This window comes from Nicotiana tabacum, chromosome 12 (genome assembly GCF_000715075.1).
Source record: "Nicotiana tabacum cultivar K326 chromosome 12, ASM71507v2, whole genome shotgun sequence".
NCBI classification, from domain to species: Eukaryota; Viridiplantae; Streptophyta; class Magnoliopsida; order Solanales; family Solanaceae; genus Nicotiana; species Nicotiana tabacum.
In genome coordinates, this window is record NC_134091.1 from 39,287,343 (window position 1) to 39,303,756 (window position 16,414).

Genomic DNA, 16,414 nt, shown 5'->3' on the forward strand with positions numbered 1-16,414 from the left:
CAACATATGATTTTAATATATAGGGGAATATAGTTCAGGGGGTTTTGGGGGCACTGGATAGTTTAAGTGGGTAAATGACAAACAAGTTATAGTTTATGGGGTTTTTAGGCTGGGCTAAATAGCCATGTGTGGTGCCACATGACACGTTTTTTTAGATAATTTGGAGCGTGTACTAAACGCACCTCTAAAAATGCAACGAGAAAATTTTAGTATGAAGGGCAATATAGTTCAGGGGGATTTTGGAGACACCGAATAGTTTAAGTAGGAAACTCACAAAAATATGATAGTTTAGGAGAATTTTAGGGTATTAACTCATTATAAAATGCATAGAAAATAAAGTTTCATAAGCAAACAAAAATCAGCAAATTTTGAAAGTATTGTTTAAGGAGTTCAGGTTTAATAAAAATCGTAATACCTCAAAACTTACGGCCAAAAACTAAACTAATTTAAATAAAATGAATTAGTGATTTCAGTTTTGTTTATTTACTAAGTGGGGATTTTGTTTTCGGCTATTTGCAGGTGTTAGGACACGGAGGACATTATTTGCAAATCAATGTTTGTTTTATAATTTTTTTCACTAATTTAACTTCAGCTTAAAATATATATAGAGAAGTTGAAATTTGAAAACTGGTTTGAGGAGTATTTCTAAGTGAAATAATAGTTTTCAGTTTTCACTCATAAACTTTAACTTTTTTTATTTCAAAAGAAATTTATGTCCAAATACTCTTACACTTCAGTTTTAAATACTCTAATTTTTTCAACTTCACCCATATACTGCCCAAAGGATACAAAATAGCAAAAAAAAAAAAATATATTCTAAAACATGATATTTTATGATCAATCACGCAAACAAATTTTACCGATAATATTTAATCAAATATTTGAAATGACCAAGATTGACTAGGCTTAACTAAAGTCGCAAAATTAAAAATTCAGACGCCATGATTTTGAATTTGATCATTCTTATAATGAGTATATTGAATACTGATAGTCGACCAGTAGGTAAAACTACCTTTTCAATTTTCTTTTAAAGTGTTTTTAGGTAACACTGCTTGTCAAAGCACTCTTTATTTTGGTATACTCTATGGTTGTTCTATTTTTAGGTATCACTTCGTCATAGTTTCTTAAATTTAGTGTCACGTCCCAAAATTCCATCCAATCAGGATCGTGATAACACCTATTATGGCTCGCTAGGCAAGCCATCACAACAGATAATACGAAAAAGAAAAGCAATAAATATCTTACAACAAAACAATAAAATAATATAAAAGCAACTCTCACGTAAAATAATAAGTTTTGAAACCAACAACTAACGTAAACTGTCCCAAGATTTGCTGTGACAAGTACATAAACTTCTAGATCCAACTAAATAAGGTCCCGAAAGAAATGCAATACTGTCTGAATAAAGTGGAAACGGTACAATAGAGGTAAGATAATGACTCATGGCCTGCGGAGGGGATGCAGCTCTACCTCGAATCACCAACGCAGTATCTGCTAAGCACCTCTCGGGACTGTTGATACTGATGTCAGAATCTGCACAACAAGTGCAGAAGTGTAGTATGAGTACAACCGACCCAATGTACTCCGTAAGTGTTGAGCCTAACCTCGACGAGGTAGTGACGAGACTAAGACAAGACACCTACAATAAACATGTACAGTTATATATATGTATAAATGAATAACAAGTAAAGAGCCAAATAAAACAACGGAATAGGGGCAAGTATAGGGGACAATACACAGAACAATAAATAAAGAATCATGAAGTAAAACTCTTTCCAAAATGCGCAATGAAACCACCAAGTCAAAATTCACATTACCAAATATCAAAGTAAAACAATGAATTAACAAACTCGCACGGCATCACCCTTCGTGCTTTAACTCTCATCGTCACAATATCAAATAAATTTCTAGTGCACGACATCACCCTTCGTGCTTTTACTCTCATCCCCACGTGATCATAATAAAAATACATATGCACGGCATCATCCTTCGTGCTTTAACCTCTCATAATATATAAGCATGTGCACGACATCACCCTTCGTGCTTTTATCCTCACATCCACTTAATCAAATATCAATATGCAAATGAGGCACGACAACACCATTCGTGCTCTTCACTCTTCCTCACCAAACAACAACAACAACAACAACAACAACAACAACAAGAAGCAAGGTGGAAAACAAATCAACATCAATAGTGTCGGAGCAAGCAAACTCAACTTTCAATATTACAACAATTTCAATAAGAGCAATAAATACAAAAGTGAATAGTCAAAGTATAAACGATCTATCTAAGGCATGGAAGGCATAGTAAATAAAATAACATTGTACAAATAAGGCAAATTTCACCGGCATGCTTTAACCCATAACAACGCATATACACTCGTCACCTTGCATATATGCCGTCCCCACACATAATGCATGAAGCAAATAAACCAAACAAGTCCTAATTCCCTCAAGTTAAAGTTAATCACGATACTTACCCCTTTCCGGAGTAAAATCAATAATCAACCGCAACTTTTCCTTTTAGAACAAGCCCCCAAACCAATTGAATCTAGCCAACTATAGTTCAAACAATTCGAAATGAGTTTTAGAAACTACCCACAAGTAAAAAACGATACGGACCATGCACTCAAGTCATATAATATCAAATGAAGCTATGAAAGGTTTCGGAATACAAAAATAAAATCTATTACTCAAAACGATCTATCGTGTCGTCACATTTATGGCATGCGAAAGTTCCAATATAATGCAAGCGTTAGGCCATTGGAGAACTAGAGTTAATTTGCAAAAGAACTAGTCAATTTAATAGGTCATGAACGTATTGTCTACCTTGCAACGAGTTTCCTACTTAGATTTCTTTTCTTGTTCAGGATTCATTTTGAGCTTGAAATTATCGAATTGACAGAAAACTAAATTTTAGAGATGCAATTGTTTTCTGAAAAAATCGTTAATTTAGATATGAAAAGAGAAGAAAACCTTGTGTTTCATTTGAATTGATTGATTGCAGATCCTCTTGAAGATTTAATTATAAGTACTTGAAATTAAACCTCCGTTAATGAGAATGTGTATTTGACTAAAAGAATTGATTCGAAATGCATCTATATTTGTATATCATATGACTTAATTAGACAATAAGAACGTAAAGTGCCATTTAAAATCGAGAAATTTTATTAAGTGACATAGATCGTAGAAACACTTTATTGACCAACAATTAAAATTTCGAATTCTCTTAGTAATTCGGAAAGAGCAAAAAGATGAAAGCAAATGGATGGCAACTTGAATAAGCTCATTAATATACTGAGATACTTCTGATTTTATTACGCATAAGAACAAAAGAATGAAAGAAAGGTTTGTTGAGGTTTTATTTTTAAGATGTAATATTCTTAAAATGAGGGTGAATGGGAAATGGAGGGAAAATGAAATTTTGAGTAAAATTTTAAGTTTCTCCCTCTTAACAATGAGACATTGTCCCATATTGGAAGTGGAAGACATTTTTGGTGGGTATATATATAATTGCTCTTCTTGTAGCTCTTAAAGAGTTAAGAAGAAAGCAAGCCTCGCGCCGTCGTCGTCGTCGCTCGCTCGGCTACGGCTTCGGCTTCGGCTTCGGCTTCGGCTGTCAAATGATCGATTGATTGATTAATTTTTTGGACCAAATTTATTTGTTAATAGTAAATATTAACGTAAGATTATCCGTATTTGTAAACGGATATTTTTCAATCCGTGTATTGATAATTTGGCAGCCGGATAATGGTCTTCCCACCATGAAGTGCTTGCTCCACAAACATGAAGTGCTTGCTCCACAAACATGTAATGCTTGCTCCACCATGAAGGGTGGACGTTTGGTCTTGCACTCCTTCTTGGCTGCTATATATATGAGCAGCAAATGTTGAAGAAAGATACCAAAAACTCAACATACAATTCGCTCAACAAATTGGCTATACATTGCATTCCTTCCTCTCAGAACTTCCATACGTTTTTCTGAGTATATACTCCTTCGTTCTGCATTGTTTTTTAACTTCAAACAAAGCAACTGTAAGTGTGATTTGCTACCGAACTTTGTGTTCGCCGAAACACTGGGGTTTGAAGTACCGCTACACCAGTGTGTTATTCGTTCTATCCTGGGAGAAAATAATCCATTACCTTGGGTACTAGGAGGGGATTAAATTCCTTAAGGAAACACTGTGAATTCAGTGGGCTCGAATTTATTATTATTGTTTCATTACGTTAACTTATATTTTGCAGAATTAATATTTACAAATACAGGAATATTGACGGGAATAACAATCTTAAGGAATTTAATATTTATTTCTGTACTTGTGTTATTCTTATTATTCTGCAAACTAAAACCTTTGTGGTTTGTGTACTCCCGTTTTGGAGAGTTAAGCCTTCGTGGCGTTTTGTTGGATATTAAAATCTACGTGATTTTTACTCCAGTTTGAAAACGTGTATTAAACGTTTGTTTGTGTCATTCTTTTCTGAAAAAGATGATGACTGAAAACGAAAACCAAGCTGTTCCGATGGCGACTGCCAACGCAACGACAAGCCGAACACCGACGTTGGCACCGGCAGAAAAACCCGGAAAATTTTCCGGGATTGATTTCAAACGCTGGCAGCAGAAGATGTTCTTCTACTTAACTACGTTATGTCTACAGAAGTTCATCAAGGAAGATGTTCCTGATCTGCCGGATAAAACTCCAGATAATGAACGCTTTCTCGTGATTGAAGCGTGGAAGCATTCTGATTTTTTATGCAAGAATTATATTCTTAGCGGACTGGATGATAATCTGTATAATGTATACAGTAGCATGGAGACATCCAAAGAATTGTGGAATGCGCTTGAAAAGAAATATAAGACTGAAGATGCCGGGATGAAGAAATTCGTTGCCGCAAAATTTCTGGACTACAAAATGATAGATAGCAAGTCTGTTATTACTCAAGTCCAGGAATTGCAAGTGATTATTCATGATCTACTTGCTGAAGGTCTTGTAATCAACGAAGCATTCCAAGTAGCAGCAATGATTGAGAAGTTGCCTCCGTTGTGGAAGGACTTCAAAAATTATTTGAAACACAAACGAAAGGAAATGTCCCTTGAAGATCTCATTGTTCGGTTGAGAATCGAAGAGGACAATAAAGCTGCTGAAAGGAGAGGCCGTGGAAATTCAACAATAATGGGAGCAAATATTGTTGAAGCTAACAAAAAGAGGAAGAAGGCTTCTGGTCCGAAATACAACCCAAGCAAGAAGCGGTTCAGTGGAAACTGCTATAACTGTGGGAAAACCGGACACAAATCTACGGAGTGTCGTGCTCCGAAGAAAGACAAGAAAAGGGGTCAAGCAAACATGGTAGTAAACCATGATGATGTTGATAACTTGTGTGCCATGCTCTCTGAATGTAACTTGGTGGGAAATCCTAAACTGTGGTGGTTTGATTCAGGAGCCACTCGCCATGTTTGTGCAGTTAGAGAGGCTTTTGCTACCTATGCTCTTGCTGAACCCGGAGAGACAGTTTATATGGGAAATGCTTCAACAGCAAAAGTTGAAGGATATGGGAAGGTATTTCTAAAAATGACTTCTGGCAAGGTCATGACTTTGAACAATGTCCTTCATGTTCCCGAAATGAGAAAGAATTTAGTCTCTACTGGACTTCTTGTTAAGCACGGTTTTAAGTGCGTTTTTGTATCCAACAAGGTTGTAATTAGTAAGAATGAAATATTTGTGGGAAAAGGTTACCTCACCGAGGGCCTTTTCAACCTAAATGTAATGGTTGTTGAAAATAATAATAATATTTCAGCTTCTTCTTACTTACTTGAGTCAAATGATTTATGGCATGTACGTTTGGGTCATGTCAATTATAAAACCTTGCGGAAAATGATTAACTTGGAAGTACTGCCCAAGTTTGAATGCGAAAAATCAAAATGTCAAATATGTGTGGAATCTAAGTATGTTAAACATCCTTATAAGTCAGTTGAAAGGAATTCAAATCCTTTAGACTTAATTCACACAGATATTTGTGACATGAAGTCAATACCATCTCGCGGTGGAAAGAAGTATTTCATAACTTTTATTGATGATGGTACTCGATATTGCTATGTTTACTTACTGAATAGTAAAGATGAAGTAATAGACGCATTCAGGCAATACAAAAATGAAGTTGAAACGCAACTTAACAAGAAAGTAAAAATGATAAGAAGTGATAGGGGTGGTGAATATGAATCTCCTTTTGAAGAAATATGTTTAGAATATGGAATTATTCATCAAACAACAGCCCCTTACACGCCCCAATCTAATGGGATTGCGGAAAGAAAGAATCGCACATTAAAGGAGATGATGAATGCGTTGTTGATAAGTTCTGGTTTGCCACAGAACTTGTGGGGGAAGCCGTTCTTACGGCTAATCGAATATTAAATCGAGTGCCCCATAGCAAAACACAATCCATTCCTTATGAACAATGGAAAGGAAGGAAGCCCAACTTGAATTATTTTAAAGTGTGGGGGTGTTTGGCAAAAGTGCAAGTTCCTAAACCCAAAAGGGTAAAGATAGGACCGAAAACCGTTGATTGTGTTTTCATAGGATATGCGACAAATAGTAAAGCATACCGATTTCTGGTTCATAAATCAGAAAATCCCGACATTCATAATAATACAGTTATAGAATCAGATAATGCTGAGTTTTTTGAAAATATATATCCGTATAAAAAGGAATGTGAGTCGTTTGGTGAAGGATCTAAACGACCTCGGGAAGAAACAAAAGAAAGTACATGTAATCAGGAGAATCCAAGACGTAGTAAACGTCAAAGAACGTCTACTTCATTTGGACCAGATTTTGTGACTTTCTTATTGGAGAATGAGCCTCAAACATTTAAAGAAGCTATGACTTCTTCGGAATCATTGTTTTGGAAAGAGGCAGTCAATAGTGAAATAGAATCCATATTGAACAACCATACATGGGAATTGGTTGATCTTCCTCCTGGAAATAAACCTTTGGGTTCTAAATGGATTTTTAAGAGAAAAATCAAAGATGATGGCACTATTGATAAATTCAAGGCAAGGCTCGTAGTCAAAGGGTATAGACAACGAGAAGGTCTAGACTACTTTGATACATACTCTCCAGTTACAAGAATTACGTCCATACGGATGTTAGTAGCATTAGCTGCAGTGTATGGTCTTGAAATTCATCAAATGGATGTTAAGACGGCCTTCTTAAATGGAGAGTTGGAGGAAGAAATTTACATGGAACAACCTGAAGGGTTTGTGGTTCCAGGTAAAGAAAAGAAGGTATGTAGACTTGTTAAGTCTCTTTACGGACTAAAACAAGCACCCAAACAATGGCATGCGAAATTTGACCAAACAATGTTGTCAAATGGTTTTAAGATAAATGAATGTGATAAATGCGTGTACATTAAAAATGTTCCAAATCACATAGTCATTGTTTGCCTATATGTGGATGATATGTTGATAATGAGTAATGACATTGCCAACATAAATGCTACTAAGCGTATGCTCAATAGCAAGTTTGATATGAAAGACTTGGGAGTGGCTGATTTAATTCTGGGAATTAAGATCAATAAGACTCCTCAAGGTCTGGCATTGTCACAATCTCATTATATTAAGACAGTACTTGAAAAATTCAAGCACTTGGGCTTTAAAGTTGCAAAGACTCCAATTGACGTGAATCTTGCATTAGCAAAGAACAAAGGCCAAAGCATATCACAATTGGATTATGCTCGTGTATTGGGATGCTTAATGTATATCATGAATTGTACACGACCAGACATAGCTTGTGCTATAAGTAAACTGAGTCGATATACGAGCAATCCAGGCCAATCTCATTGGATGGCAATGAAACGAGTTTTGGGATATTTAGAACATACCCAGAACTTTGAATTGCACTACAGTAATTTTTCTGCGGTGATTGAGGGATACTGTGATGCAAATTGGATCACCGGTTCAACTGATTCTAAGTCCACGAGTGGATATGTATTCACTATTGGTGGAGGAGCGGTATCTTGGAAGTCGTCCAAACAAACATGTATTGCCCGCTCTACAATGGAGGCTGAATTCATAGCCTTAGATAAAGCCGGTGAAGAAGCTGAATGGCTCCGGAATTTCTTGGAAGACATTCCATTTTGGCCCAAACCGTTGGCACCAATATGCATACATTGTGATAGTCAAGCGGCAATTGGAAGGGCTGGGAGCGTCATGTATAACGGTAAATCTCGTCATATACGACGAAGACATAAAACCGTTAGGCAATTACTCTCTAGAGGAATTATCACAATTGACTATGTAAAGTCAAGTGATAATGTGTCGGATCCACTTACAAAAGGCCTAACTAGAGAGGTAGTTGAGAAATCATCAAGGGGAATGGGGCTATGGCCGAGAACAAGTCATTGTGGCGGTAACTCTACCTAGAAGACTGGAGATCCCAAGATCTAGGTTCAAAGAGATCAAACAAAGTCATTAATGACGGTTCAACATTGTCAAATAAAATTTTAGTCCATTCTCGTGATGAGACAATGTTCAGTACCAAGGATAAAGCATTAAGGCTTTTTAATGATTTCTAAATTTGATACGGGGTATATCAAATAGTGTATCTACAGGATGACACGTTTAGGAATCACCTATTTAAGTGTGAAGTGTGAGCCGCTTCAAGGAGAACTTTGTAAGGCCAGTTCTCTACGCACTTATGAAACCAGGCGGTGTTCATGGCTGAAACGAACACAACAATGAGAACCAAAGACGGTTAAGGGTTGATTGTGTGACTTATGGTTGTCTAGGTATACACCAAAGATCGACGGTTCAAAGATATCAAATCTACCGATTGACCGAGTATATCCGACATAAGTTTACTACGGAAAGTTCAAAGGGAAACCTACTTATCCAGATGCAATTAATCCTTGCTTGTAAATCACACAGTTTTTCATGCATACTTCCGTGATATAGCCATTCCCCATTCATGTGGGGGATTGTTGAGGTTTTATTTTTAAGATGTAATATTCTTAAAATGAGGGTGAATGGGAAATGGAGGGAAAATGAAATTTTGAGTAAAATTTTAAGTTTTCCCCTCTTAACAATGAGACATTGTCCCATATTGGAAGTGGAAGACATTTTTGGTGGGTATATATATAATTGCTCTTCTTGTAGCTCTTAAAGAGTTAAGAAGAAAGCAAGCCTCGCGCCGTCGTCGTCGTCGCTCGCTCGGCTCGGCTTCGGCTACGGCTACGGCTTCGGCTTCGGCTTCGGCTTCGGCTTCGGCTTCGGATTCGGATTCGGATTTGGATTTGGATTTGGATTTGGATTTGGTTTTGGTCAAATGATCGATTGATTGATTAATTTTTTGGACCAAATTTATTTGTTAATAGTAAATATTAACGTAAGATTATCCGTATTTGTAAACGGATATTTTCCAATCCGTGTATTGATAATTTGGCAGCCAGATAATGGTCTTCCCACCATGAAGTGCTTGCTCCACAAACATGAAGTGCTTGCTCCACAAACATGAAGTGCTTGCTCCACAAACATGTAATGCTTGCTCCACCATGAAGGGTGGACGTTTGGTCTTGCACTCCTTCTTGGCTGCTATATATATGAGCAGCAAATGTTGAAGAAAGATACCAAAAACTCAACATACAATTCGCTCAACAAATTGGCTATACATTGCATTCCTTCCTCTCAGAACTTCCATACGTTTTTCTGAGTATATACTCCTTCGTTCTGCATTATTTTTTAACTTCAAACAAAGCAACTGTAAGTGTGATTTGCTACCGAACTTTGTGTTCGCCGAAACACTGGGGTTTGAAGTACCGCTACACCAGTGTGTTATTCGTTCTATCCTGGGAGGAAATAATCCATTACCTTGGGTACTAGGAGGGGATTAAATTCCTTAAGGAAACACTGTGAATTCAGTGGGCTCGAATTTATTATTATTGTTTCATTACGTTAACTTATATTTTGCAGAATTAATATTTACAAATACAGAAATATTGACGGGAATAACAAGGTTACCCAACCAAATTACATCATGATAATCAAATTCCACATATACATACGACAAAAAGAAAATATGAAAGAAGTAATGAATTCTATCTAATAAAAGAATTTGGATCTAATTCAACTAAAAAACAAGTATTGGCTAAAATAATTAAAGGCACTCAACGATACGTTCTTCAATCAATATGTGACACTCTAACATGCATATCTTTGTGTTTTTCAAAAATTTGTGGCAGGCACGGCAGAATCCGAGGGAGCGGTGACGGGATGTACTTTATTGAACATCTTAGTGAACCAATCACCACCGGAAGAAGAAGAAGAAGAATTTTCAGTTATTTTAGCTTCTTCCTTTTCCGAAGTCTTCATCTTTTCCTTTTGAAGCTTTGTCATGGCATAAGCCTCAGCAAGATAAGCACTAGCTGTCAACATGGTTGATATAATTTCAAGAATATTCGAAAGTAGAAATGCAATATATGGAAGAGAGAGTTAAAACTAATTCAACCCAAGAATTAATCCGCAGAGAAATGATAAAATGGAGATGATCTCTTGATTCATGAATATTATGGTATTTATACATATACAAGGGAATGAGCTAAGAAATTTCGTGGCATTGCATCACTCATTAGGTTTGGCTGCTTTTTGTTGAATGTTTGATAGATACTATGTTCTGTTTGACAATTTTGGGGACAAAGTAAGACTTGACTAATTAGGTTTCTTGTGCCCAACACAAATTTATAGGAATTATTTGTCCAGTTTTTCTTGGAAACTTACTTAAAATTTTAAATGTAAAAGATATTACTTTTTCCAGAAAAAAAAAGATATAACAAAACTAAAATACAAGCCTCTCTTTGGCCACAAATTTGCGAGGTTCTAACTTCTAAAAGCTTTTCAGCCCGAGGTGCTATTGACAAAAGACTTTGTTAGAAACTAAGGGTCCACCAAAGAATCAGATTTTCTATAAGTTCCCACAAAACGTACACACACAGCAGTAAGTAAATGACATAAATAGAATTTTACTTGAAAAACTCCCAGCTCACGGGATTAAAAACTACGACCTACCCTTGTAGGATTTCAACTTCACTACTGAGCAAACTTTAGATTACAACCTATTGTAACCTAGGAATTAACCTCTTAATCCCTCACTAACTTGTAACGACTCTATTATAGGTCACTTTGTAATAACTCTATTACAAAGACTTACAACTCGACTAAATCTAGCCAAGACACAAACACAAGGCTTATGATTTTATAAAGATTTCCTACACAATGCTTCTAACTAAGCTAAGTAGGAATTACAAGTAAAGTGTTTTAACAAAGGTGCAACACAACTAAGGACATGTAATGACTCAATACAGGAAACTAGTCCTTCGTTATGTTGTTCTTTGTTCTTGATGCCCTTGAGAATCACTTGCAAGATTGACACAAACTTGAGAGAATTTCTTGATCGATTCTGAATATGCAAAATGTTTTTGTTTTGCCTTTGCTTGATGTTAGTAATTCATTTGTGACATAACTTGGATGATGCAAGCAAGTTAGATAAAGGGCATTCCCCATAAAGTTGACTATTACACTGTTTTTGTACTGTTGCGGGTGCAGGCAGTAACTGTACAGATGTAAGGAGTTGACTTGTACCGTCACTAAAGGAACTGGTGGCCATCTGTTCCCACTGTTGTTCCTTTGACTCTGAAGAGTTGAACCACGTCCCCAACTTAAGACTTGTTGTTCTTTAAGTACTTGATGATGTGTAACAGGTTCCTTATCTGGTTCTTATCATTAAGTTTGTTAGATCATCAAAACATAACAGGGATACATATAACCTATCAATTTCTCCCTTTTTGATGATGACAAACTTATAATTGAAATTCCCCCTAAGAACCAGAATTGTAGATCCGTTTCATGTATTCCCCCTGAATCTGTTCCCCCGGATTGTTCAGCTTGTTTCCCCTTCAATTATTTTTCCCCTTTTGGCATCATAAAAAGATCAGTAGCAAGTAATAAGCAAAAAGAAGTCTAGCTTGGTTAACTCATGCCGCATGTGTGCACACAATCATGACTAAAAACATAACAAAAGAGCAAGATATACACAGCAAAAAGATGAAAAGTCCATTAATTTTTGGAAATTAAACAGGGAGCAGTTTCATTGTTACCAAACCATCCACAAAATAAAAACAACAAAAATTACCAGTCATAAACATCATTAAGAGAAAGAAAAAAATAGAGGACATTAGGAACTTGACACTGGGAACAGGACGGCTATTAAGGAGCGCTGGAGGCAGAGGAATAGGCAAGGGTTCTAAGAAGGATGTCCATACGAGCATTTGCAGACCCTTGCTCGGTTAGCAACCTTTTCTTCAGGTCCTCAACCTGTTTCCTGAGAGCAGCATTTTCCTTTGTCAGGCGGGCAACCTCTGTGTTTTGGTCACTATTGGAACTAGCTGCCTCCTAGGTCTGACTGAGTTGACCTTCGAGAATGGCATTCCGATCCTTCAGCTTCCTTATTTCTTCAGTGGCACTATTTTGAGCGTTGATCAACTGAGAAATGGTCGAATTGCTGCCAACCCCTCCACTCCTATCAATGAACTCACACTCTTCAAGGGTGGTTTTGGAGAAATATTGCTTGCGAGTTCCTACTCTAGCCTGTCCCAAGGAAACCTTGAAGAATTCAAACACTTTAGTGAGGAGAAACCCGTAAGGCAACCCATGATTACCTTCCTTGAACTCTGCTACTTTCTTCATGTGCTATATCATAAGATCGGGCAGGTTTATGGTGGTGTAGCCATCCAGCTTCCATGAGAACCAAGTCTGCTCGTAATGTAATAGAGTGTATTTCAGCACGTGGGAGCAGAACTTTGTTTACCATTTCGAACAACAGTTGGTACACTGGAAGGAGGGCCTTCTTGTGTACTCGTTCCCCTTACTGCACTGCCTTATCCTTCATAATGGCATTTTTTAAATTTGTAGAGCAGACCCCCTCAATGGATGGCATCCCATCAGTGGGCACGCCCAAAATGGCTCCCAGTACACTAGTGTCCATCACAAAATCAACACCGTTCACTTTCAGACAAATGTTATCATCCTCAACTATGAAGAAGTCAGCATAAAAGCTACGCACTTCTGCCTCATACACCTTGGGATTGTCAGTAGTGAACAGATGTGTCCACTATTGGAATTCACATATCTCCACCAATTGGCGCATTCCTGACATATCCAAAATATCAGGGGCAAATGTACGGTCCCACAGTACCTTTTGGATTCTCAGTTTTTCCCTTCCAGCATCCTGGGTTGCATCAACCTTGGCCTTCTTGGAGGAACCGGGTTCTTCACTGGCACTAGCCTTCCTTTTTACTAATTGTCTTGCACTTTTTCTTTTCCCACCAGATTTCTCAAACACTTTTTTCTCAGAAACTTATTCAACCAACTCTTCGCCAGATTTCTCAGCTACTATCTCACAAGACTTTTCACCTTCAATCTTGCTCAAGTCTATTTCACTCACAGATGACTCTCTTTTGGACTTTGGAACACTAAGTTTCTTTGAGGACTTACGAACCAAGGAACCATGTTCCTCTTCTACCTCATCATCAACATCAATGACTAGTGAAGGAGGTACTACCTTCTTATTTACAACCTTTCCATCTTTCACCAATCTCCTCTTCTTCTTTTCCTTTTTGCTTTTCCTTAAACCTGACTCAAATTCTTCCTTCTTCTGCAACCTAGTGATAGGTCTCTTAGAAGTTGACTTTTGGTGAGCTTCCTGACTACTCCTAGCCCTGATGAAGCTCGCAAGAGCCATATTATCATAGTCATCTTCACTTCCTTCATTTTTCTCCTCAGACAGAGATTGCATCTCGGGAGGAACAATGGCCAATGGCTTAGCATAGAAATGAGGAGAGGGAGTGGGATCAGTACTGACCTGGGGTTCTTTAGAAGAACATGGAGTTTCATCCCAAGTAGGAGCATAGTGCTCCTCTTGTATGGAGGGATCAGGTCCCTCAGGAAGTTCCCAGTAGTATTGTCTGGTGCCAGATTTTTGACAGGCACCAGTTCCCTTCCCTCCATCAGTAGACCATCACCTTCCCCCTTAGACCCATTTGTTTCAGATACGCCTTCATACTCACCCACTACACAGCCCTCAGCAGCGATTGACAACATATTCTTTATGGCCTCTTGTTCTTGCAAACCCAAAGTAAGCTCAGAAGACAAAAGAAGAGCATTACCTATAGACTCGGCGACATTCAAATCAAGACCTGGGGTAGTCTTTGCCGATTCATCACTATTACAACCCACTCATTGCATCTCAGAACATTCTTCCACTCGTCGACTAGAAATTTCCTGGTTGTCTTTTTTCGCCACTGTATCTGCTTCTACCATTCTTTTCGACGAGACAGAAGGAGAGGTTGCTGCCACAAATTTCTTGAGAGTCAAGGTTTTGTGACTTCTATGAGAGCCAGTGCTCGACTGGGTTGGAGAGGAACCAGTAGATGGTGGTGACTCAAGATTAGGATTTGGAATAGATGGTGTATGGATTTTAGGTCCAAGCACTGGGGTTTCAATGGGTGATGACACAGAGGGGACGATGCTTGGAACAGTCTGAGTCTCCAGATTTCCAGACATGGTAGAGGATAGTGAGAGTTTGATGGAGGAAGAGAGTGTTTGAAAAGGGGAATTTTTGGCATTGATGTGAACAGTTATGATAGTGACCGTGAGAGAGGTTATTTAAGAGGGGTGAGGGACCGAGTATCAAGTTGGGTTGATGGGTCATTTCATAACGGGTAGGACGTTTGAGTTCCAAAAAAATAGAGAAAGGAAAGATTGACATTTTAATGACGTGGCACCATTTCAGCCGTTTAAAAAGATGTGGATGAGAGTACATAGAAACTACTAACATGTGTCAAAGGAACCAGGTTCCCTGACAGATTTTGTAAATGTAAATTTTCATCCTTTTGACTGAAATGCAATATCATTGGCTACTTGTTTGTTCTGTAATCATCATGTGTGTCTACCTGCAACGGTATAAAGATGAGTTAAACTTTGCCAGAAAATACTTTTTAGCCATTTTACCTGCATATTTCTTTCATAGCCATTCATTGAGGGACCAGGTCCTCAACTTGATTTTATCAACCCTAGTGCCAAGCGGTTCCTTTCAAAGTGCTCTCTACTCAGTGCTTTGGTAAAGATGTCTGCAATTTGATCTTCTGTGCCACAAAATTTCATGCAGATAAGCCCATTTTCAACATTATCTCTGAGAAAGTGGTGTCGCACATCAATGTGCTTTGTTCTCTTATGTTGAACTGGATTCTTTGCCATGTTGAGAGCACTGGTGTTATCACATAGTAAGGGCACACAGTCAGAAAATACACCAAAATCTTTTGTTGCTTCTTGATCCACAATAGTTGAGCACAGCAAGAGACAGCCGCCACATACTCAGATTCTGCAGTTGAAAGAGTCATTGAGTTTTGTTTTCTTGTATCCCATGAGATCATACATGAACCCAGAAAGTGTGCCATTCCAGAAATGTTTTTCCTATCTACCAGATACCCAGCATAATCAGCGTCAGCATACCCGATCAAGTCGAAATTATCTCCTGATGGATAGTAAAGAACCAGGTCCTGCGTTCCTTTGAGATACCTCAGAATTATCTTTGCAGCCTTCAGATGAGACTCCTTTGGATTGGATTGAAACCTGGTGCAAAGTCCCACACTGAAGACAATGTCTGGTCTACTTGTTGTGAGATACAGAAATGACCCAATAATGCCTATATACATAGTCTTGTTTACAGGAGAACCAGGTTCATCCATATCCGGGCGAGTGGCAGTGGCAATAGGTGTATTAATGATCTTTGAACTCACCATCTCAAATCTCGTCAGAAACTCTTTGATGTTCTTTTGTTGACTTATCGTTGTGCCCCCTAGGAGTTTGCTTGACTTGTAGCCTCAAGAAGAAATTCAATTCCCCCATCATGCTCATTTCAAACTCACTTCCCATGAGTCTTGCAAATTCCTCACACAAAGAGTCATTAGTTTCTCTAAAAGGGCAATTTAGTCCGAAAATTCCAGCACTGTATAACTAGAATAGTTGCACTTTTTTAGGGCAACTTTTGTAACTTTTGACATCAGCAGCCGTTTACTTTGCTTCTTTTAGTAGTTTTAGGTATTTTTAGATTTTTGAATATTAGTTTTATCATTTTAGTCATTAATATGATTTTAATTATCACTTCTTCTTCTCTATCATCTAATTTAAGCATGAGTAGCTAGATTTTCACTAGGGTTGTGACCCAACTCTAGTGTGTGAACTTGATGGGTGTTTGATTTATTGCTTGTTTATGGTTGGGTGTTGATTATCTAGCCTTGTTCTTGCTTTTAATTGAAGTTTTAATAGTTGCAAACATTATTCCATGCCTAATTGACTGGTCTCTACTTGAAAA

The 16,414-nt window shown here is 37.7% G+C and overlaps 1 protein-coding gene across 1 annotated transcript; it reads right to left on the minus strand.

Moving 5' to 3' along the window:
• Positions 1–14,957: 14,957 nt before the first annotated feature.
• On the minus strand, positions 14,958–15,842 carry LOC142167107 (secreted RxLR effector protein 161-like). Its single transcript, XM_075227262.1, has 2 exons — positions 15,336–15,842; positions 14,958–14,993 (listed from the first exon to the last, which is right to left on the minus strand). The coding sequence occupies exons 1-2, from the start codon at positions 15,840–15,842 to the stop codon at positions 14,958–14,960; spliced, it is 543 nt and encodes a 180-aa protein (XP_075083363.1).
• Positions 15,843–16,414: the final 572 nt, after the last annotated feature.

Coding starts and splice junctions, on each gene's coding strand:
- LOC142167107 (XM_075227262.1), bottom strand. CDS start 15,842: ATGGTGAGTTCAAAGATCATTAATACACCTATTGCCACTGCCACTCGC. Junction 14,994..15,335: donor TTTTGGTGTATTTTCTGACT/GTGTGCCCTTAC, acceptor ATACCGTTGCAG/GTAGACACACATGATGATTA.